General features: G+C 37.5%; 1 protein-coding gene across 1 annotated transcript in view; it reads right to left on the minus strand.

Annotated features, from left to right (window-relative positions):
• The window catches only part of LOC131066125 (alpha pinene synthase, chloroplastic-like), a 144930-nt gene extending 122858 nt beyond the window's left edge, over positions 1-22072 (minus strand). The window contains exons 1-3 of the mRNA XM_059209109.1: positions 21936-22072; positions 21712-21785; positions 21334-21548 (exon numbers count right to left, since the gene is read on the minus strand). Of these exons, the coding sequence (XP_059065092.1) occupies positions 21334-21548; positions 21712-21785; positions 21936-22072 (426 nt within the window). The remainder of the gene's footprint in view (positions 1-21333; positions 21549-21711; positions 21786-21935) is intronic.
• Positions 22073-24315: the final 2243 nt, after the last annotated feature.

Genomic DNA, 24315 nt, shown 5'->3' on the forward strand with positions numbered 1-24315 from the left:
TAAGTTTGGATGTGATAAGGTGTAGAGAAATCTGAGATGTGTTATAGATTTTGACTACCTAGCAATAAGAGGATTCACTCATGAACTAGTTTTAACCCGCGTAGATGTGTCTCTTAGGATGAACTTATCCTAGATGTAGAAACAATCTAAAAGTGATGTGATGTTTTTGATTCAAGCAATATCAAAAAAGGAATCTTGGGACAAGAACCTCTTAATGTTTTGAGAGTTGGGACGGATTGATGATGATGAAGTGATGATGCATGAGTAAGATGATGGATGAAAATGTTTTCAACTTCAATAAAAACTTTGTGTCACAAATGGGACAAACTCTACCTCTTCCCTTTCGGGTGTTGGAGGTATTTCTCGAGCTGTGTTGTAGGTGATACAGATGTTTGGGAAGAAATTGGGATTAATCTTTCATCCTTGATTTTTGTGATAACTCGGAGCCCTATATTGCATAAAAGCTCTATGGTTCAATGATTCAGAATCAAATTCGTTTGTTTTGCCTTGAAGGTAAAGACGCATGTGACACAGAAAGACTCTATGTGAGACAAAGATTTGTCTATTTATATATAATAACTTCCTCCTTTTGATCAAAGCCTTTGAGCTCAATGGTCTTCTTTTCAAGTTGATATTCTGATGACGCTTCTTCTTTCGCAAGATGTGAAGAATGGTCATAAAATTTGACTCTTTGTTGTTTGCACTTTGTTTTTGGTATTTTTGGTTATTTTTGAGAAATGTTGGATGAATACTTTGTTTTTGGGATTGATTTTTTTATTTTTCTTTGATAAGAAAAACAAAGCAAGCACACAAACACAAGAATGTTGCCCCCAAAGGCACAAATGAGTATGGGTCTAGATCAACCCAATCCTTGGACTTGTATATGACCCTTCCTTTAGATGTGTTTTAAGGTGTATTTCCAAAGCCTGAAGTCGGCTCAATTTGCACTAGGTCTATAAAACGAACACACTTCAAACACTTTTTATCCCTAAGGTCAAATGGCCAGTTGTGATAAATTTAGCCCACATCTTGATATTTCTTCAACTTTGGTACTACATACCTTATGAATCCCGTTGTGGCAAGTAAGGATGTGATATACTAAGTCTTGCATGAGCATAACAAATAGATGATCCCTATGATGGGGGAGTCACCACTTTTATGAAGCCACAAGTGACTTTTCAAAAAGCTATGTTTCTACTCAAGGAAATATATATGGTGAGTATCTTGGGAGCAAAACCATCTATGCTCTTGCACTAAATTATATCTCAAATATCCTCAATCAATAGAACGGGTGGGCTACTATTTAAAGGTGTTTAGTCATGTTCGATGTTTTTGGACATAAGTTCATTCTGCAGTGACTCACTTAAGAGCCTTGTAACTGGTGGTTGGGCCCATTTGTCCTTTCAGCCAGTTACACTATAGGAATAGCTATACCCAAGGTTACAGCTTTCGCTCTCACCTAATTTCTATAGCGGCTCGAAGGATTTACCGCTCGAGGTCGTTCCCAAGAGTATCGATCCCTTGGCAGGCCTCTCTTAAAAAGATAAAATTTGAGTGATACTAACACTTTTCTCTTGCACCTAGGACCACGAAAGCCAAGGGAGAGGATAGTGTGTGTTAGAAGTAGGTCCACTCGATTGACCTTTTGCACAAGTGTGCCAAGCACGAAAGACAATTGTTCTTTTTAATCCATTATTTCAAAATGTGGTCTAACTATTTGGAGATGTTGCTCCAATAGCCATTGTGTTCTTTTTAACTTCAAAAGCAATGTGTTTTATAATCTAGAATTCGAAAATCTTGGTCAACTTAATGAAAAACACGTTTTGTTGCTTGAAGTAAAATTTGTTTGCAAAAATAAAAAACAAGTGGTTTGTTCTTTTTACTTGCCCAAAATTGAAGTGTGGCTTGTGATTTTTAAGTTTGATGCAAGGAAAGAAACTTTGTTTGTTGATTTTAAGCACCAAAAGGACAAATGACCCTAACTAGAAAGCAATATAATTTTGTGGTTGTCAAGTTTTTAAGCACCAAAAGACAAGTTTGTGATTTTTATGGTGAGTTGTTAACCTGCACAAACAAAAACATGTTAGTAAAATCAATGTTCAAGGGGGGCTTCCACAAGTCTAAGAATTTCCATTTTTGTGGTTACAAAGAGATTTTTACAACATTCTGTTGCAATAGCGCTAGTCTGTGTTTAAACAGAAGCGCTAGTTTACATAGAAGCGCTAAAAGAAGGGTAAAACCAGAGCATCAAAAGCACTAAAATATCTTCAATAGCACCAGAATAAGAACCAAAGTGCTAAAATAGAGTCAAAAGCGCTGAAACTTTTATAATAGCGCTATTGTAAGAACAATAGCGCTAAAAAAAAAAGTGTCGGTAGTGCTAAAATGGGTTCAATAGCGCCGAAGCGCGACCTATGTGACAAATTCAACAATCAGACATGTTAGTTAAAAAAAATGATATGTCTTTGGTGTTTGATTCATGTCGGGTTCACCAAATGATGCCCTCCTAAATGGCACAAGGTTAGTCAATGATAAAATAACACAAAAGACACAAAACCGTTAGTGTTAGTCAATCAAAAACTAATCTAAAAAGGCATACCAAGAGAGACACTAAAAACATGCAAGCATATTCAACTATCAAAGCAAACATGATGAGGCATCTCCAAATACCTCCTAACATGCTCTTAGTTTCTTCTCCCTTGTTCTTCTCCTCTCCAAGTTCTAAAATAGTGTAGCTCTCAGCAGCTTTTTGCACTATGGATGCTTATGGAGGATTGAGATTGTAGTATTGTGCTTCAAATATGAAATGAAAAGCTAATACTATGCTATTGATGCTAAAATGATTGATTTTATCAAAAAGACAAGATTTTAGTTATGCTATGCTAAATGCTCTCTTAAAATGCCTATAGCTTAAATGCATACAAGTTTTCAGGATCTGGATTATGAAGGAATGGGCTCTATTTATAGGAAAAATGGAGCAATGGATGGCCAGGATTGAAAGGTTTAATCAAGGGCCAAGCTTGAAAGTTGGGGATCCATGTGCACGATTTGCACCAATAAAATGGTGAAAAGTGTCAACATAGGGTTGGGTTGAGAGAAGGGGTTGGAGGCATTGAATGTCTGAGAAGACTTCATGGTTATCTAGAAGGTAAGGGTCAAGTCTAAATTGGGATTACCCACTAGATTAAGAGTTAATCCAAGGATAAACCTTTGTGCAAATGATTAAGAGATAATCATGGTCAAAGCATTAAAGGCTTGATGAGACCCTTGGGTTGGATGAAGGTTGAGTCAAAACAAATGTTCTAACCATGTAGGAGGGTTTGAGTTAACCATTAATGGTTATTGGAGACTTTGGAGATTAAGTGGTTGAAAGTTGGAAGCCTTGAATAGTTATCAAAGACTTTGAGGAATAAAGTGGTTGAAGGTTGAAAGCCTTTAATGGTTATTAAAGACTTTGAGGTTTGAGAAGTGACCTCTTATTTGCTTAGGAATGTGACAAAGTTTAGAAGATGGTTTAGGCTAATTAAAAGTGATTAGAAGAATCTAGAAGAGGATTAGATTTGCAAGTGGAATTGGTGGGTGAGGGAAAATAGGATTTTATTAAAAATAAAAATTTATTTATTTCAATAAATGTGTGCAAGTTGCATTTGTAGGAAAATGCAAGTGGGGGGGGGGGGGGTTTAAATGATTTAAATAAATGTTAATTTATTTAAAAGAGGAAAAGGAGGATTTTAATTAAATAAATTGATTTTATTTATTTAATTGATTGGAATTGGATTTAATGAATGAATTAAAATAAATTGAATAATTTATTTAATTAATAGGAGAATGTTTGGAGATGAATTAATTAAATATTAATTTAATTAACTGATGGCTAGTGTATTTTTAACCAAATAAATAGCAAATATTCATTTAATTAACATGGACAGATTTGTGTGACTACAGGACCAAAATGGGTTTTCAGATTGAATGAGGAAGGTTAAGCTATAAGAAATAAGGCTATATTGGTTTGCAAAGGTTATTCACAAGAAGAAGGAGTTGAATATGGTGAGACTTATGCTATATTTTCTAGAATTGAAGCAGTAAGACTATTTTTTGCCTATGCTGCACACAAGAACTACAAAGTATATCAGATGGATGTCAAATGTGTATTTTTGAATGGAGATCTCGAGGAGGAAGTCTAAATTGAGAAACTTGATGGATTTTCTTTATTAGAAGACAAGGACATGGTTTGCAAATCGAAGAAATCTTTATATGGATTAAAATGGGCCCCTAGAGCATGGTATGCTAGATTGGATATATATCTTTCTAAGCTCGATTTTAGCAAAGGTAATGTTGACAGTAACCTATATTATAAAATTGAGCATGATGACATATTGATTATTGAATTATTTGTGGATGATATCATTTTTGGAGGAGAAGAAAGTCTATGCATGATATTTGTTGATGATATGAAGAACGAATTTGAAATGTCTATGATTGGTGAAATGAAATTTTTCTTAGGTTTGTAGATTACACATACTTGTGTAGAGGAAAAAGTGACACTAAGCAAACATGCCCTAATCTCACTTTCAATCACACACTTGTGGAATACAAAAGAGCCTAGAGGTATCACACAATTGGCTACTTCTTTTTGTGGAAGAGAGAGCCACGGGCTACCTATTAGGATTTCTATTCCTTTGTTGCAAATGATAGATAGAATGATGCAAGTTCAATCCCTAACCCTAAAGTGCAAGTATGACCTAATAGCAAGATTGCAGAATTGAGATTAAACAATGGAAAGCTGTAAGCACAAGGACAAGACAAGAATGCAGATGTGTACCTAAAGTTAAAATCTGAGTGAAAATGTTCAAGACGAGGGCGCGGGCGCCACTATCCTGATTCTGCTCCTGAAACTGCTCCAAAAACTGCTGATTTGCAACCTGAAAAGCTGTCAAAAATGCTGAAAATTGCTGTCTGACAAAAGGACCAGGGCACCCAGCGCCCCTATCCTAGGGACTAGGGCGCCCAGCGCCCCTGTCCTGGTCTTTTTCTCTAAAATTTTGTGTGTGGTTCAGTCTCCATCTGCTTCTTTCGGATTTGTAACTTGCGGCGTCCTTCGAATTCAGAAATCTGCACTTATATCTGAAAAGGGTTGTGGGTGGCTATATAGGGTTTTGCCTTAGTCAAACCCCCGCTTCGGTGATTTCCACCTCCATGAATAGCCAAGTTGTATTGTAAAAGTATTGTGTGTGCAGACCTTGTGTGTGTGCAAGATCCTAAAATGCAAGTAAGCAAACTAGAGCAACCTAGAAAGTAAACCCTAATTACTTGTAAATGACAATGTAAATTCTCTAAATCAAGATGCAAGGTGATCTAAAGCATGAATAAGTGATATATTGAAGCTTATGCAAAGACATGAAAACAACATGAAATCATACCCAACCCCAAGGGAGGGGTACAAGCCAATCTTCAGTCGGTAATCTCCTATTGCTCTTCAATGCCTTCAAAGCCCTAAATGGATGAATGAAATTGATAAATGCTTGATAGATGGATGTTGAATGTTGTTGAAGTCTTCAAAGATCTGCTCTTTCGCTGCATATGAGGTTCTTGAAAACAAAAATTGGATCCTTTCCAATGAAGAAAGAGAGCTCTTATATATGAAACCCTAGGTCTTAGTTTCAACTTTTGGCCGACCTAGAGATTGAATCTCCTGCTGATTTCTTGGGGTTAAGCTTTATTTTATGATTGGATCGTGCTCCTAAAATTTTGGGAAAAATGTCCAGGACCGTGTGCACTCCGGGCGTCCCGACAACTTTTCATCAAATTTTCAGGGTCGTCGGATATGATGATTTTAGAGAGAATCCCAAAATTACAGGTGATTTTGAGATGTTTTGACCCCTGAAATCAAGCCCCCAAGTTCAAAATAGGACCTAATTAGGGTTTTTGATTAAATGATGTATTGGAGGAATAAAATGAAAGGGGCACACTTTAATGAAAAGGGCCCAACTTTATGATATGGAAGATGATGAAATAGGACCTTAGACTTAATTAATTTGATTAATTAAGTGCTAAAGGGGAAATGCAATGCAAAATGAAAAATGCGCCAAGGCGGGTGCTAAACTAGGTGTGAAATTGTACCACCCTAGCAAGTGCGTACAATTTATGATGCTACAATACTAATAAAGGTATTTTTATTTGTCAAACTAAGTATGTGAAGGAATTGCTTAAGAAATTTGGACTTGAGAATTATAAACCTGTCGGTACTCCTATGATACCAGTTGTAAGTTGTCGAAAGATAATGAATCTCCTAAAGTGAATCCAAGTAGATACAAATCAATGATTGGTGGATTGTTGTACCTACATCAAACTAGACCTGATATAATGAATGTTGTTTGTATTTCTTCTAGATTTTAGTTATATCCTAGAGGAACTCATGATATTTCTATTAAGAGGATATTCAAATATTTGGTAGGTACAACAAACCTTGGGTTATGGTATCCAAAGAATGATGATTTTAAACTATGTGCCTATATAGACTCTAATTGGGCAGGAGATGTGGATGACCAAAAGAGCACTACCGGGGGTGCATTCTTTCTTAGGAAGAAGTTGGTTTCATGGATGAGTAAGAAACAATCATGTACTTCATTATCTATTCCTGAAGCGGAATATGTAGTTGCTGCAATCAACTGTACTAAGATTTTATAGATGGAACAGATGTTGAAAGATATAAGGGTAAGATATGATGAACCTATTGTTATTCATTGTGATAATATTGTTGCCACTGATATGTCAAAGAATCTAGTATTTCATTCCAAATCAAAACACATTTCTATAAGGTATAATTTCTTGAAAGAAAAGGTTGAAGCAAAGGAAGTCAGATTGATTTATGTGCCTACTAAGGAGAAAATTATAGATATTCTAACAAAATCATTGCCTAGAGGTACTTTTGAATATCTCTATGATTCATTGGGGGTTACCAACCCTCTCGAAGAGACTTAGAGATGCAAGAATGCATCAATCCAATGAGCTTATCAGACATATTTTTTTGATCTGGGTTGATGAGATGATGCTACTACTCTGGGGAGTAATCAACTATTTGGTTCATTATTTTTGGCTTGGTATATGTCCTTTGTCATTTATTTCAAAGGGGGAGAGATGGTATTTGTGTGAAAAATAGTCAAATCTTAGGGGGAGAGATATTGTATGGGGGAGATATATTTCAGATCATCTTTCAGGAGATTATTGGCATTCCTTGGCACTTGGATGTTTTTCACATTTAGTATTGCCATCAATGCCAAAGGGGGAGATTTTTGGCTTATGCTAGATTTGGTCAAGTGTTGTTATTGATGTCAACATTGTATCTTAGTTGGATATGGTTCTACTATCCCAGTTGGACCTATCTCGATTAGACTTGGTGTTTATCTTGGCTTTGGCTTTGATTCTGATCAGATCCTTGGAATTGATTTTGGATGCTTATTCAGGATGGTTATATACTTGCCATATTCTATTGGTTCATATTTTGTTGCTCCGGTAACTATCCTTTATGATCTCGGTTGATATTTCTTGGTACCAGTTAGCGATATTTGATATTTTTATCAGATGATTTTGGTCCGGCTTATGGAATCATTTTCTATCATGTTGAAGGTACTTCTTGATCATGTCATGAGTGTTTAGTGAGTTTGCATTAGCTAGTGTGCTTTTATGATGGTCCTATTTGGATCAAGTTAGACTTTTTGTGTTATTGCACTGAGGGTTTCTACCGGTTGGTGAAACGTGTTGGATTTTTCTTTAGTGAAATTTCCAGCAAATATAATTATTTGGATATTTGAATTAGGTCCATGCTGGGTAAGTGCACCAAGATGGTGAACAAAAAGGGGGGTATAAGTGGCCACTTTTTTTTTCTTTTTTTGAAAACAAGTAAACCTGAACTTCAATGAGCTATTTGAAGGTCATGCACTCAAAACTAGGAGTTGAAAAAAAAATACGAATTGTAGTACTATGAATCTAGTTTCTAAACTACTATTTTTTTTAAAAAATTGGATAATATTAAGAGGGTGAAACCTTTCATGCATGAAAAACTGTTCCTGATTTTTTTAGAAAAATATAACATAGCTGTTTTTGCGCGCTACACAAAATATATAGTTAGATTTAGTATTTTTCAAAATCCTTTGGTAGGATGATAGGTAAGAGTGAGATCTAGAAGTTGTGTATTTTTTTGTAATTTTTCATCGAGTATTTTATTTTTTATGATTTTTGGAAGTGACAGCATTCTGAAAATTTGGTACTTGTTCATGTGCTGGGCATAACTTGCATCAACATAATCAAAAATGCAATTTTTAAAAAAAATGTATAGAATCTAGTGTAGAACAATAATATATAATTTATTTTGAATTTGGTCAAGTTTATCAAAAGTTGTTAAAAAATGGTAGACATATGTCTATGAGGACTATCGAGGCACTGATAAAGAAAATTAAAGTTTACTATGCTAATGTTGTCCAAAAATTAAAAAAATTATATGGTCCAAAAACTAAGAAGATGTGTGAGATTATGGTGATAATTTTAAAGATACCCACTTCATCATTTGTAAACCTGATGACGATGAAGTCAATAAATCATGGTGGAGGATGAAAATATGTGTAAAGGAACAAAAAAGGGGGGAAAATGGACTTCCAAGCCTTAGGGTCATTTTCCAACCCTCTTACCAAGCGAAAACCCGCACGGGTTTTGAAGAACCAAAAGTACTATTTGCAGTTCTTCATAACTTGTATGGGTTATGAAGAACTAGAAATATATTTTTTTGTTTCACAAAACCCGTACAGGTTATGAAGAACTAAAAACATTTTTTTTGGTTTCACAAAACCCGTACGAGTTATGGAGACATAATAATGTATGCTTGTAAACATAGCATTTACTACACATGTTTTAGACATACCTAGATAATATGTGTTTATGCATGTATATATGCATATCTATAGTTATATATACATATATTTATATAGATATATGTATATATGTTTGTATAAATGCATGCACCTCTTCTTTTCCTCTCTCTCTCTCTCGTCTTACTTCCCCCATCATTGTCTTTGTCTATTCTAAGCCCTAATTATCTTCCTTGAGTTCTATCTCATCTCTCTCCCCCTCACACTTCTCTATTTTTTTATTCTCTCACCCTTTTCTCCTTCTTGTTCTCTCTCTACCTCATGTCTCTCACCCTCTCCTCCTCCTACTCTTTCTCTCTCTCTCTCTCTCTCTCTCTCACACACACACACATTATCCTATCCTATTCTCACCCTCTCCCCCTTCTCTCTCTTTCTCTCCCACTCCCTCTCCCTCTCCCCCCTCTCCCTCCCCCTTTCGTTATCTTAAATCTCTCTCTCTCTCTCTCTCTATCCTATTCTCCCCATCTCCGCCCTCCCTCTCCCTTCCTCTCTCCCTCTCTCCCTCTCCTTTTCCCAATCTCCCTCTCTCTCCCACTCCATTCCTCTCTCCCTCTCCCCCTCTCCTTTTCCAAATCTCCCTCTCTCTCCCTCTCCCCCTCTCCTTTCCCCAATCTCCCTCTCTCCCTCCCCCTCTCCTTCTCTCCCTCTCTCCCTCTCCTTTTCCCAATCTCTCTCTCTCTCTCTCTCTCTCTCTCTCTCTCTCTCCCCCTCTCCTTTTCCCAATCTCCCTCCCTCTCCCCTCCCTCCCTCTCTCCCTCTCCCTTCCTCTCTCCCTCTCCCCATCTCCTTTTCCCAATCTCCCTCTCTCTCCCTCTCCCCCTCTCCTTTCCCCGATCTCCCTCTCTCCCTCCCCCTCTCCTTCTCTCCCTCTCCTTTTCCCAATCTCCCTCTCTCTCCCTCTCTCTCTCTCTCTCCCTTCCCCTCTTCTTCTCTCCTTCTCTCCCTCCCCTCCTCTCTTTTCCCAAATCTCTCTTTTTCCCAATGTCCCTCTCTCTCCTTCTCCCTCCCCCTCTCCTTTTCCCAATCTCGCTCTCTCCCTCTCCCTCTCTCCCTCCCCCTCTCCTCACCATCTCTCCCTCTCTCCATCTCCCCCTCTCCTTTTCCCAATCTCCCTCTCTCTCCCTCTCTCCCTCTCTTTCCCCCAATCTCCCTCTCTCCCTCCCCCTCTCCCTCTCTCCTTTTCCCAATCTCCCTCTCTCTCCCTCTCCCCCTCTCCTTTCCCCAATCTCCCTCTCTCCCTCCCCCTCTCCTTCTCTCCCTCTCTCCCTCTCCTTTTTCCAATCTCCCCCTCTCGCTCTCCCTCTCCCTTCCTCTCTCCCTCCCCCTCTCCTTCTCTCCCTCCCTCTCCCTCCCTCTCCTCATCTCCCCCTCTCCTTTTCCCAATCTCTCTTTCTCTCCCTCCCCCCCTCTCCTTTCCCCAATCTCCCTCTCTCTCCCTCTCTCTCGCCCCCTCTCCTTTTCCCAATCTTTCACTCTTCCTCTCCCTCTCTCCCTCTCCCCCTCTCTTTTCCCCAATCTCCCTCTCTCCCTCCCCCTCTCCTTCTCTCCCTCTCCCCCTCTCCCTCTCTCCTTTCCCCAATCTCTCCTTTTCCCAATTTCCCTCTCTCTCCCTCCCCCTCCCCCTCTCCTTTTCCCAATCTCTATCTCTCCCTCTCCCTCTCTCCCTCCCCCTCTCCTTCTCTCCCTCTCTCCCTCTCCCCCTCTCCTTTTCCCAATCTCCCCCTCTCTCCCTCTCTCCCTCTCTTTTTCCCAATCTCCCTATCCCGCTCTCTTTTTCCCTACCTCTCCCTCCCTCTCTTCATCTCCCCCTCTCCTTTTCCCAATCTCGTTTTCTCTCCCTCTCCCCCTCTCCTTTCCCCAATATCCCTCTCTCTCCCTCTCCCTCTCCCCCTCTCCTTTTCCCTCTCCCCCTCTCCCCCTCTCCTTTCGCCAATCTCTCCTTTTCCCAATCTCCCTCTCTCTCCCTCTCCCTCTTCCCCTCTCCTTTTCCCAATCTCACTCTCTCCCTCTCCCTCTCTCCCTCTCCTTTCCCCAATCTCCCTCTCTCCCTCTCCCCCTCTCCCCCTCTCCTTTCCCCAATCTCTCCTTTTCCCAATCTCCCTCTCTCTCCTTCTCCCTCCCCCTCTCCTTTTCCCAATATCTCTCTCTCCCTCCCCCTCTCCTTCTCTCCCTCTCTCCCTCTACCCCTCTCCTTTTCCCAATCTCCCTCTCTCTCCCTCTCCCCCTCTCCTTTTCCTAATCTCCCCCTCTCTCCCTCTCCCTCTCTCCTTTTCCCAATCTCCCCCTCTCTCCCTCTCCCTCTCTCCTTTCCCCAATCTCCCTATCCCCCTCTCCTTTTCCCTCCCTCTCCCTCCCTCTCTTCATCTCCCCCTCTCATTTTCCCAATGTCTCTTTCTCTCACTCTCCCCCTCTCCTTTCCCCAATCTCCCTCTCTCTCCCTCTCCCTCTCCCCCTCTCCTTTTCCCTCTCTCTTTCTCTCTCTCTCTCTCTCTCTCTCTCTCTCTCTCTCTCTCTCTCCCCCTCTCATTTCCCCAATATCTCCTTTTCCCAATCTCCCTCTTTCTCCCTCTCCCTCCCCCTCTCCTTTTCCTAATCTCACTCTCTCCCTCTCTCCCTCCCCCTCTGCTTTTCCCAATCTCACTCTCCCCCTCTCCTTTCCCCAATCTACCTCTCTCCCTCCCCATCTCCTTCTCTCACTCTCTCCCTCCCCCTCTCCTTTTCCCAATCTCGCTCTCCCCCTCTCCTTTCCCCAATCTCCTTCTCTCCCTCTTCCCCTCTCCTTTTGCCTCCCTCTCCCTCTCTCCCTCTCCTTTTCCCTCCCTCTCTCTCCCTCTCCCTCCCTCTCCCCCTCTCCCCCTCTCCATTTCCTAGTTCTACATAGCCCGTATGGGTAGAACTAAGGCCAAAACTTCTAGTTCTACATAACCCGTATGGGTTATGAGAAATTGTGAACATTGACATATAAGGTTTCCATAACATGTACGGGTTATGGGAAAATATTTATATAGTTTAGTCCCAATGGCCTAAAAAATAGCATTGCAAGTTGTTTGAAGGCCCCACTACTTTTGCACATGATTTTCTGGGACAATAATAGTCAGGTTTTCATATTCTTTTGTCACGTTTGCTTTGGAATGATTGATTTTTAAGTTATTTTATAATTGTTACTTTAGATAATAACAAAATCATGATCATTTGTTGTTTTTTTCTTTGATTATGATTTATTTGTCTTATATTTTTGTTTTTTTTGAAGTTATTTTATTATTGTTACTTTAGATTATAACAAAATGATGATCATTTGTTGTTTTTTTTCTATTTGATTATGGATTGTCATCATGATGTTATGTGTAGGACAATGGGAAAGAATAAGAGAGGAACAAATGAACAAAGAGAGGCAGCAAAGGAAAGACAAAGGGATGAACATTCAATAAAGAGATTACGTGAAGGTACGTCATCTAATGCACCTAATGAAAGTGATGAACATTCAACAATTGAAATTGATATGATTAATGCACCAAATCAAAATGATCAAAATACACCAATTCAAATACATATGATGAATGCACCTAATGAATGCAATGAACATAGACCATTTGAAAATGATTCGGTGAATGCACATGTTAATGAAATTGAAGAAGTTTTACCATTTGAATTTGATGTGATCAATGCACATAATGCACCTAATGAAAACGAAGAGCATGCACCAATATTAACACCTCTTAGAATAATTCATAGAAAACCAAAGTTCCTAATCGATATTGATGAAAATATTGTGAAGCCAATGCATGATAAAATTTCTGAAAGAACTTGTAGAAGAATTTGGAATAACTATTTTGAAAACTTAAATCAAAGTGGAAGATGCCAATTAGTTGTTGAAATGATTAAAAATCTGAAATTTAGAGAGACAATGAAAATTTTGGGGTTAAGAACATCCAAAAATAATAGTGAAAGAACCATTGTGAGAAATCTTTTTGATGCATACCAAGCCATTGGTTCAAAATCATGCACTAAAGATGCTAATGTTACTCATTGTGTCCTCACATCAACCATAATGGGAAAGGAAATGAAAAAATCTCGTTTAATAAGCAAAACAAGCAAGTCATTAAGGATAAGTAGAACCACATTACACTATGCCTTAGAGAGGTGAGAGAAAATTGAGGATCCTAACAACAATTCTCTTTGGGCATTCTCTGGTAGACTCCCACACAAGGACAAGGTTGTTGTTGATGCACTAAGAACGTTAATTGAGATATTTTGGCATGACAACACAAGGGTTTCACCCAACCAAAGAGATGTCGTTAGAAAGCAAATTGGAATTAGTAATCACGAGCCACATCCAAAACACTATTTACATACAACTCAAACACAATTTTATGAAAGGTTTCTTCAAAGCTTTCCTTAGATTAAAATTAGTCAAAGATTTTTTGAGATGACAAAACCATTTTATGTTAAGATTAATCATGCACGTACTACATGTTGTTGTAGGGTCCATGTTGAATTTTCCATGCATTATGATATTTATCGCTATATCTATTGTACTTTGCATACTAATGATGTTTTATAGGAATGTGGTCTACAAGCACCTCCTAAGTCACCGAGAGAATTTATTTCAAGTGTACTATGTAGAAGAGATGATGGGTGCGACAAGACAATGGAAAATTTCACCACAAGAAAATGGAATCGAGTTGCCCAAAACCAAGATAGGATTTTTTAGGTAGCGACAAGACGACCCCATAGGTTCAAACAGATTGTCCATAAGTGCTTCAACTCTTCTTTTATAGGTGATGAAATGATGAACTTCACTCCATAAGCATGAAATGATGAACTTAAGCATGAAATGTCTTAATTGGTTCTTGAAATGATGAACTTCACTCCATAAGCATGAGTTTATGAAATAATAAATTCACTCCAATCTCTTCATGCACGAAGGACTCAAAGCAAATTCACTCAATCAAAATACAGAATATCAACATTACCGGTATCAGTACTTAGGTATACACAATATGAGCAATAGATAGTTTAAAAGTATATGCCATATGAGTTACAAGTAATGAACAAATTGGATCACATTTCAAGGCATATACACAACTAACAAATTTGATCACATTTCAATAGCAAAGAACTAAGTTTTAGGAATATCATGTTTCATATATATCAATGAACAAATTGGATTGAATATCAAGTTTCATATATATCAAAATGAACAATAATCATGTACATATATCAAAAAATGGCATAGATGCCAAATCAATAATAGTTACAAAAATGTGGCATGTGCCATGTCTGTCAAAGTCGATATATACATATACAAATGTCGAATATATAAAAATTTGGCCCTTCAATGACCACAACTATAACTATATGTCTCTATCTATATCTATGACTATGGTGAATCATCAAAATTGAGCCTCTTCGAAGCAGTATGTGGCTGCACAAGGACAATTCAATGTCTAATCAGATATATTTTCTCAATATAACATCAAAATAACTAAATATTGAACTCTAAATTGTTTGAAGTTGAGATGTTGATTACCTCATCTCTGTCTTCTGCAATTCGGTGAGGCTGAGGATCCGTGGGATGTCTTGCAGGAGGCTGTAACTAGTAAAACAACATTAATACATGTTAATGACATATATGTTAAATAACACATAATAACTAAAAATGAATAGACTAAAAAAATAAAGCATACCGGAGCCTCAGATGGATGTCCTATGGTCGTAGAAGGCAAAGTCATAGATGAATCAGTTATGAACATTTCCTATATCCATGGTAAGTGATCCAAAAGGAGTTAACTAGACGGTTTCAACTCCGTTGTGCAAAGGAGTTGATCTAAGACAGACATACCTTTTGCCTTGGTCATGTTGGATCCCATAATATACGTGTAGGACTTCTACTGAAATGGAATGGTAGAATAACAGTAGGAAGTTTGCAAGGGGCCTGTAATAGTTTAAAGACAATCATACAAGTTAATAACCTAGAGTTGTTGACAAACTAGATAAAACAAATATTTTTAACATATGTAGAAAAAATGCACACCGAAGCCTCGTATAGTTCACCTGTAACCTTAGGAGGCCTTATCGAATCTGATGCAGCTATTACCATTTCCTGTATAAAAAATAATAACATATGATATAGACATAAAAGGATTTAGTTATTTTGAACAAGCAAGAATGCAATCCAAAGTGAATATGAAGATATCACCTCTTCCCTCTATTGAACCTCATCGACATCAGGTGCATTCATTAATTCTGTAAACCCCATATGTTTCTGTATATAGAACAAATAAATTAAGTGCATTTATCAATATCCACATATACATGTTTAATCATAATACATTTCAACAATTAAATTTAAATTGTAGTGAATTACCTTCTATCGTTTGGGTGTCCGAGAGGATATCTTTTTCTGCCTCGGAGTGCTAGAGGATGGCTTTCTTACACGAGATGTCCTTGAGGCAAGTGGGGTAAACTAATGGAAAAATATTAACATAAGGGAAAAGAGCATGTATTTAATATATCACTTAAGCAAAAAATATATAAATCTAAATGGTACCGCATAGCTATCTTGGCCAAAGTCAATGGCTGAAAGCGTGATATCATCAAGTTGGGACATCTCAGCCACTGATAAGCCCTACAAAATATCAATTAATGATACATATAATTAACAAAATATATTTTGAATCCAATGTATTATTATATTTTTAACAAATTTACAAATCTTTACCTCTGGTGGTGAAACTACTTGTGACCATGGAGTCAACTGAACATTATGTGGTGTACTCCCACCACCTCTTGCACCCTGCAATGCATTTTATTTATATGTCAATTTAAATTGTTCTAAAAATAAAAATTCATTTCTTTTTATAATATTTAGTCACTTAATTTATAACATGTCATAAACAGAATTAAACACACATGTGTCTGATAGAGAGGGTACAACATATTGAGCATTCATCGGTGAGGGCCACATCCTCTACAGTGGAAGCATGGCATCTACTCCTGCAACATGTACACGAATGAGATGTCCCACCATCCTTGTTCACATCACTGTCTACACTAGAACATACACCTTGGTAGGTGAGGCACATATGCTGAATGGGTTGGCTCGTACCAAATGATGCATGAGGTGTTGCTGATGAAGGAGGTTCCACTAAGGAAGGAGGTGCTGCTAATGAAGGAGGTGTCACTGATGAAGGAGGTGCTGTAGGTGCTGGTACATCCTCTGCTCCGACCAGCTGTGTCCCATGTTGAACAATGACATCAGTCAATGATGCAGCTACCTGAAGAGTTTGTAATTCCATAGTCTCCTTCAAGGATATAGGGACAGTGACATGAACCATGGGTTTAGGAGCTGTATGCCTCCTATGTTGTGGATCTACCACCCTATGGGCCCCAGGTCTATCCTACGTAGAGCCTCTCCCTCTACCTTGAAATTGTCAGATGTCAAAGTAATTCGGCTTCTCACCGAGGATAAACTCACAATACAACTTTCTCAAAAAATATAGAGGCACCTCCCAATTATTACAAGGTGGTTGGTCAAAGACCATATACCACCTATCCCAAAAAACATCTTTCAACCTAGCATGAACACACCAATGTATAGGAAACCAAGTCATATTTAGTTCTAGGTTGTTACTAGTAACAGGATCGGTGAAAAGAGCACATATGTCAGCTTTAACTATGCCCTTTTTCTTCACTTGATCATATGACAACCCATCTGCATAAAATGGTCGACATCTATCCCTCCATGAACCCCATTTCGTAACCTCCCTAGATACCTCATTTGCACTATTAGCCATTGTTTCTAGTGTTCTGGCAAGGGTTGAGTGGTGCTCAAGCTTAGAGGTCCTCAACCTATTCACCAATATAGAAATTTGGGCACTATTTTGTGTAAGGTGATTGATGAGATCCTCTTGTATGGCATCTACATGATCTAATGGAGGATGTGGAGGGTTTTGAGGTGGTGGTGGTTGTTGAGGAGTAGCATTTTTCAGGATTTTGAGGGTTTTCTTGTTGCTCTTGTGCAATGTTAACAGGGTTTCCTTGTGTTGCTTGTGCAGGAGGAGGTCTTTGTTGTCTATTTCATTTCTGGGGATTTTTTGAAGAATCTGACATTAAATTAATAAAAACAAAACTTAAATCAATTAAAAAACCCTAATTTAATTAAAATGCAAAGAAAAATAATCAAACAAATCAAATCTTACCTGTTCGACGGGGTGCCATTGTTGAAAATTGCTTTTGATGATGGCAAAATAAAAAATTGTTGCAAACCCATGCAGGTTTGATGCTTTGTTTGGCTTCTCCATGCTGCTATTCCATGGGTTTTAGCGTTCAAAATGGCCAAAACCTATGGACTAAACAAAAGAAATATGTTTCCCAAAACCTGTACGGGTTTTGAGAAACTTTAATTTTTTTTATTTAAAAAAAATGTTCCTCATTTTGAGAAACTTTTGGTTTTTTTAATTGTTTTTTCTCTAGGCTTGGTGTTACCAAGCCTAGCATGTTTTTGAAATTTTAGAACCCGTACAGGTTATGAATTTTTTTTTTTTTTTTTGGCATGTGGCCACTTTTCTGTTCACCATCTTGGTGCACTTACCTTGCTATGTAATGTAAATCATAATATTGGTCCGGTGATATCGTGTGATGTAATTTTTGTAATTATGGTTTTTTGGGTTTAAGGCTTAGTTGACCTTATCATTAAGATTGATGATCTATATTTATAGGTAACTTATTCATGTAATTGGATGGATGGTTTTTAGGATTGATGATTATGTTTGCATTATGAGAGAAAGGTTTATATGTGAAAAAAGTCATATCTTTCAGCGAAGGGATCAGAAGGATTTGGTATATATTGTAGGACAAACATATGTGCTTAATCGAAACTGTATCAAACATTAGTAGATGCTACTTCCACAATTCATTCTTTCCAGATTGTAGTCCGATATTTTGTAAGTTGGTGAGATTTCTCTTTTGTGATGAGCAGTGAGCTCTAGGTTGTTGGCTTGATTGCAAGTGCAATCCCCATTGTAATTATTTTACATATTGTTGCAGAAGTATTATCTGATTGTGGGTAGGGTTTTCCACCATGGTTTTTCCCTTTACCTGGTTTTCCACATCGAAATATCGATGTCATGTGTGTTCTTTCATGCTTTATCTCTCATTGTGTTGTGCTCCGGTATTAATCTTACAATTTGCATTAGCTGCTATACTTGTGAGAAAACTTATTCACCATCCCCCCTCTTAGTTTTCTTCGGGTATCATATTATTCCAACATTAACTAGTTCGGTTAAGTCTATTTTTTTATTCACTTGGGTTTTAGTTGTACTATCTATTTTCCCCATCACTAGTACTATTAATGGTTCAAAATAATGCTAACCCTCAAGTTGAACCCCTAATTCTAGTTCTACAGTCTAAACGGTAAACCACGAGATTCAAAAATTAAAAATGTGGGATTTAGGTGTTCTAGATTTTATCTGGATTTTCTATTTGAGTAGATTGGCAAAAACAGACTTTGTTGCATTCCTCAATCTAGTAGTCATTTCTAAATCTCACTAGATTTACTAGTTTGTCCAAGAATCAAAATACCAATATGAGTTACTTAGTTTGAAAACCTTCAAAAGTAAAACCTACAGGGAAAAACTTCTAGAATCGTGTTGTAATTTTATAAATTATTATTAATAACTATTCATTGTCATAGGGCAAAAATTCATTGTTTCTTTCTAAATTATGAGGAATGATAGTCTAACACGTCACATGAGTCACTTTTTGGGAATGTTTTTGAAGACTTTTTAATCCTTTACAACTTATGCCTGAAATAGAGCTTATTACACTTAATTAAGTATATAATTACAAATTTAGGATTTAACTATACTTAATTAAATATTTATCATTTGTAGAAGTCTTCTAGTAGAAGTTTGCAAAAAATGTTTATCGTTCCCACATTCGACCCAAAATACACCTTACGTCGTTGATCTATGTTCATCCAATGGACAATGATATCCTTTATCAGTTGTCATGGGTCCCATTATACATAGGATTTTTGCCACCCAAATGCCACGTCCCCTGACACTTCATCATCCCATGGGCCATAACCTTTCTTTTGTGTCAATGTTCAAAGACACATATTTCCGATCGAAGTTTGCAAAAAAATTCAGAGATCCCACATTTGACCTGAAATACACCTTAAGTCATTGATTCGTACTCATCCAATGGATGATGGTATTCGTTGTCAATTACCATCCATCCCATTTATTGGTAAGTGACACTCATCTAGTGATTTCAAGAGACTTTTATTGGCTAATTATTTGATTAGGATTCTCATTGAAGGCAAATCTTCATGATGATTTGATCTAGCAGTCATGATTTAGATTATTTGAAAGATGGAGGTAATCAGTAGATAGTTAACTAGAAAAACATGGCAAAACAAGGTATTTGAGTAATGCTTGTTGGCAATTGACACTCATCTGGCAAGGGTTTATGGCATTATGGGATGTCATTGATGGAAACTCATCATCTCAAGGTTAATGGTTTCATTGTTTGGTTTACTGGCATGTATTACTCTAACTGGTATTGGTATTCACATTGCTTTACACCAGCACAGACATTGGCATTCACTTCATCCTAGCTAAGTCTTAATCCAGATAACATGTCATGATCCCAGTAACATGTATATAGAACCTGGTAATGGAGAGGACCCAGATAAGGAATCTTTGGATCCTGATTATGTCTTCATAGATTCTGGCGACAATGTGTGATGGCAAACATGGTCATTGGATTCTTGTTTGTTTTTCATTATGTTCAGGCAGCCCACTTGTATATACTTCTTGTTGAAGGTGACATGGTTAAGATAGAAGGATATTTAAGTAGATCACCTCAGCGACATATCAGATGAAAAATGGAATGTGAATTTCTGATTGCGATTATCTTAGTAAGTTTTGGTATTGATGCAGTCACTGGTGAGGAGGGACCTCAAAGAGATCTATTTGGATCGGTACAGAAACACACATATATGATGGAGGCAATGCAGAATAGATAGTTTTATTGCATGAAATTTGATTACATCCAACCGATAGCAATCGGGTTACAACATACCGACACACGGGCTTGGTAGAATAGGTCACAACTGGGACCTTGAATCGAAAGATCTATCTTCTTGGCACAGTCTATCTATCTGATACTCTGATTGGTTCTAATTGATTACATTCTAAAGAATGATTACAAATATATATATTGATCCAAAGGATCCAGTTGGCCCAAAAGGATCAAAACCCGAAGAACAAGACCTAACGTGCAAAATGAACAAGGTCAGCCTTCACTGAGAGATTCCTTTGGAAAATCCAAAGGATGAAAGGTAGAAGGTCGACCACATGCGAAGAAACATTGAGATCAACGTCCAAGGCTCTAGAAGCTTCGAAATGGGTTCTGGTAGATCACTATAATAGGTCTTAGGCAACAGATAACAAAGGAACAACTGGTAGAGATATCTTACCGAAAAGTGATCCAAATGAGGTGCGGTTTGAAAGCAAGAAAGATGATCAAGTCTTCAAGTAAAATCCAACTCCACAGGATCTGGTGAGCCAAAACCGAGACACACAGAAAGGAACATTGAAACTACAAACAAAAAACAAAACAAAAGAGAAAATGTTTTTGGTTGATGCAATATTGCTGTGAACCGGGGATGCTCCTACATCACACATCCGGCTTAAAGAAGTAGAACATCTTAGCGCCATAAGTATGTCTGAAATGATGATATCTGACACAGTGACTAAAGCTTTCTAGTATGACAACACCAAAATCACTATTAATGTAGAAATCAAAATTTCTTTTCACCAAGTGTGGCCCTTCATTTTTGTACTCTTCTTGTGTAGCTATAACACTAGACATCAAAGTTCACCACCTTGAAGAATATTCCAACCTACTTTTACAAAAACAAATGTGCTATCTATTAGGCATAAGCCATTTGTGAATGAAAAAATGCACATAACAATAATAAATATAGCACAAAGATTGAAACTTGAGATGCCATTTTGATGAAAGACGATTCCTCTTGCCTCACAATACACAAACTCAAAACACAAAAACAACTATAGAGACTCAATGCTTCTAATTTAACATTTAGATTGCAACAATAATATTATTCATCAAATCTACATACATACACATTATTAACATCATAAGCCTATCATTGGCCCCTCTCTCCCTACGCAATACCTTAACCCTACACCAATTCTCTACTACTTACTATTCACATTCCCCTTGGTCTTCAAACGCCTCAATGGATCCTCCTTCTCTCTTTAGGCAAATTTTGTATAGGTTATACTATATCTGCGTGATAAAATTTTGGTTTAGGACATAAATGAAAGTGGTTCCCTATAGTCTTGGGAGAGCTAAAACTAGAGCTTCTAGTCACCATCACCTTTCGTGAAAGATGGGAAGTGATATCAGTCTTCTCTAGAGCTTCATTCAAATATGTTATTGCAAAGGCTTTAGCCTCGTCCATAATATTCTCCTCTAAAAAAGCAATTAAGGAAGCTCTATAAAGATTTAGAATACTTCCTATCTTCTCTTCCTCTGATAGGCTTGATGGACACACGAACTGCCCAACATTTCCTTTGAAGTTGCTTAACACATCTGCCATTATATCAAATAAATTATATGGGAAAATTTATTAAAATAAAACATCTCTGAGCAGTTCTATTGGTTTCTAAAGTATTGTAGATGTAGCATTCACAAATGAAAACATAACCAATAAGGAAAAAGCCATTTCAAACAGGTGTTAATCACCTGCACAAACAGGATATCTGTTCAGTTGAAGGAATCGAAGTCCCAAGGCTGCGGTATTCATCTTTAGCACAATCGTTCCAATATCTGCTAATTTTTTTTTATTTACTTATTTAAAACACATAAATTTTTACTTTTGGAAAGCAAAAAAAACACCAAATATACTAACCAAAAACTTTTTTTGAATGATAATTATAAATGTAGTACAATATTTTTTATGATAAGATTTTAAACAACCTGTAAACACAATCAAGTGCTTGGGTTTTTTCATTTTGAAAATGCCTATCTATTGCAAGGCATTGAGCTTTATCCCCCATCACAAGGCGCTCAAAAGCATTCTCTGCACAAGATTTACCACATTTTGCTGTGGGCATTGCATCGAACATGTCCTTGATCTCTCCCATAAGCCTCTCAGCTTGCTCCTTGTAAGAGTGATATAAGATGTTTTTGAGTCCTTGACTTCTTAGATCAAGAGGTGCTCATGCTCCTGTATTAGATGGTAAAAATAAATTTATGAACAAACCTTAAAAAAATTAATATAAGATATTTTTTTCTTATTAATTGTTGCCTTTGAAAAAAAAAACTCAGACATATATATATATATATATAAAAGTAAGAGAACGTTGTTAAAAAATAATAATAATAATAATAATAATTAAAAAAAAACTGACAGCAGCATTGCTCAACCAAAATGCAAACTAGGTTGAAACCTTAAAGCACTGATTGCTAAAGGGGAGCCAAGCTCAACCCGTAGGAGATGATTTACACATTCTATTTATACAAAAAGGAGGAGATAATTACATATTTAAATATTTATCTATTCAAAACGGGAGCATTGCTCAACCAAAATTTTGGAAAAAATATTCATACATTGGAACATTACAGCACAGAACCGTAAGGGGTAAATTCTCCGTAGTGACCTCCTCTGCAGCAACTTTTTCTTCTGCAAATCCACGAGCTTCTTAAGTAGAGTCCAATCTAGGAGGCCAAGATACCTCCTCTTTCCTCAAACCCAAAATGTACAAAACAACCAGAGTAGAGCTCAGAAAGATGTATAACCCGAATCCACCAAGGGCATAGCTCATCCTGGAATGACCATACAAAAAGAGACACTGGAAACCTATACAATTTGATATATATATATATATGCTCAACCGAACTCCAAAGGATACAAAAGGGGATTCGACCAACAGAACTTATACACATGACTTGCAATAAACTAGAAGAGGGAAAAGAAGCACCGTCTCACACCTAGGGAGAGTTTTCCCCAACATCTTCTTTCTCGGCTTCTTTGTCCTCCAAGATAGCTTGAATCACTCATTGAGCAGAGGTACCAACTTGATTTGACAATCTAGCTGACATACACTATGGAGAGTCAAGATGCAGCATCTTCATTCTATGTGGTTTGTGGATGAGAAGCTGGTGAAGTGCATAAAACATGTTTCTAACTTGAGATACAATCGGGGGGGAATGATATCAACAAAGAGGTCAGTTCGCATTCCAAAAACCTACAATTATTAGCATACAAGCTAATATTTAAAGCATCATAGACTTTAAAAAAAAATGATTTCTTCTTGAGGTAATTGAGAGGCAAATACCACCAACGCATGCTTTACCTTGAACAAATTGTAGTTATGAACTGCTCTATCTAGTTGCTCTCCCACTATGTATTCATCCTGTACATACTATTTGAAAAAGAAGACCATAATTCTGTAGAAAATCACAACAATTGGATAAGAAAATGGCAACAACCTGAGATTCCCCCACAATCACTTAGATAGCTCTATCAATTTTGGAACAGCCCCATTTTAAAAATGACTGGTTATTCTGGTTTCAAAAACGTCACGATTACATTGTTGTACATCGAAAATATCCTTCGTGTTTTATACATGGGCACAACGGTCACAGCCCTTCTGCCAAGCCCCACAGCCATTCTGAACCTATTCTACAATTTTTCTATCTGCATAACACGAAAGTTTTGCATCCTACGACATCGAGGTTTTGGAACTAATTTAACCGTATCTTTGAAAAATTCCTCATATGAGATGAAATGTGGAGAATGCACCCAAAACTGAAATTCCTGCCTTTTATTGGGTAATGCGAGTCTGAAATTCCTGACTGTAAGCCATACGCTCAAATTGGAACAAAACTAGGAAGAACAGAGGAAACCACACCACCCAACTAACAAACTAAAATGAATGCTCCATTTGCTGAACCTCAAGGAAATTTAAATCAAAAGCTCCACCATCTATCATGATTACGACACACAACCCCACACCATCCAATTCACATGGACCAAAGGAGATGAATAAATAAATATAGGCAGAGCTAAATAAAAGAGGGCAAAGGAATGATAACAAAAATTAATAACGGTCCTCTTCCAGCTCCACGTATTCCTACACAAGCATGGCCTAATACGGAAAAAATGCGAGATAGAAAACAACGTGAATAGGGTATTCAACATGTCGATGAGCAAGAGAAAGCCAGATATTTGCCGAGTCTGACATATTGACGGAATGCACTGGAAACATCAAATCCACTTCATTTACACTTTCTCACCCAAGTATTTGTACGCTGCAAATATGTGAGAAATAAATGTGACACAAAATAAAGGTCA

Source organism: Cryptomeria japonica, chromosome 1 (genome assembly GCF_030272615.1).
Source record: "Cryptomeria japonica chromosome 1, Sugi_1.0, whole genome shotgun sequence".
NCBI classification, from domain to species: Eukaryota; Viridiplantae; Streptophyta; class Pinopsida; order Cupressales; family Cupressaceae; genus Cryptomeria; species Cryptomeria japonica.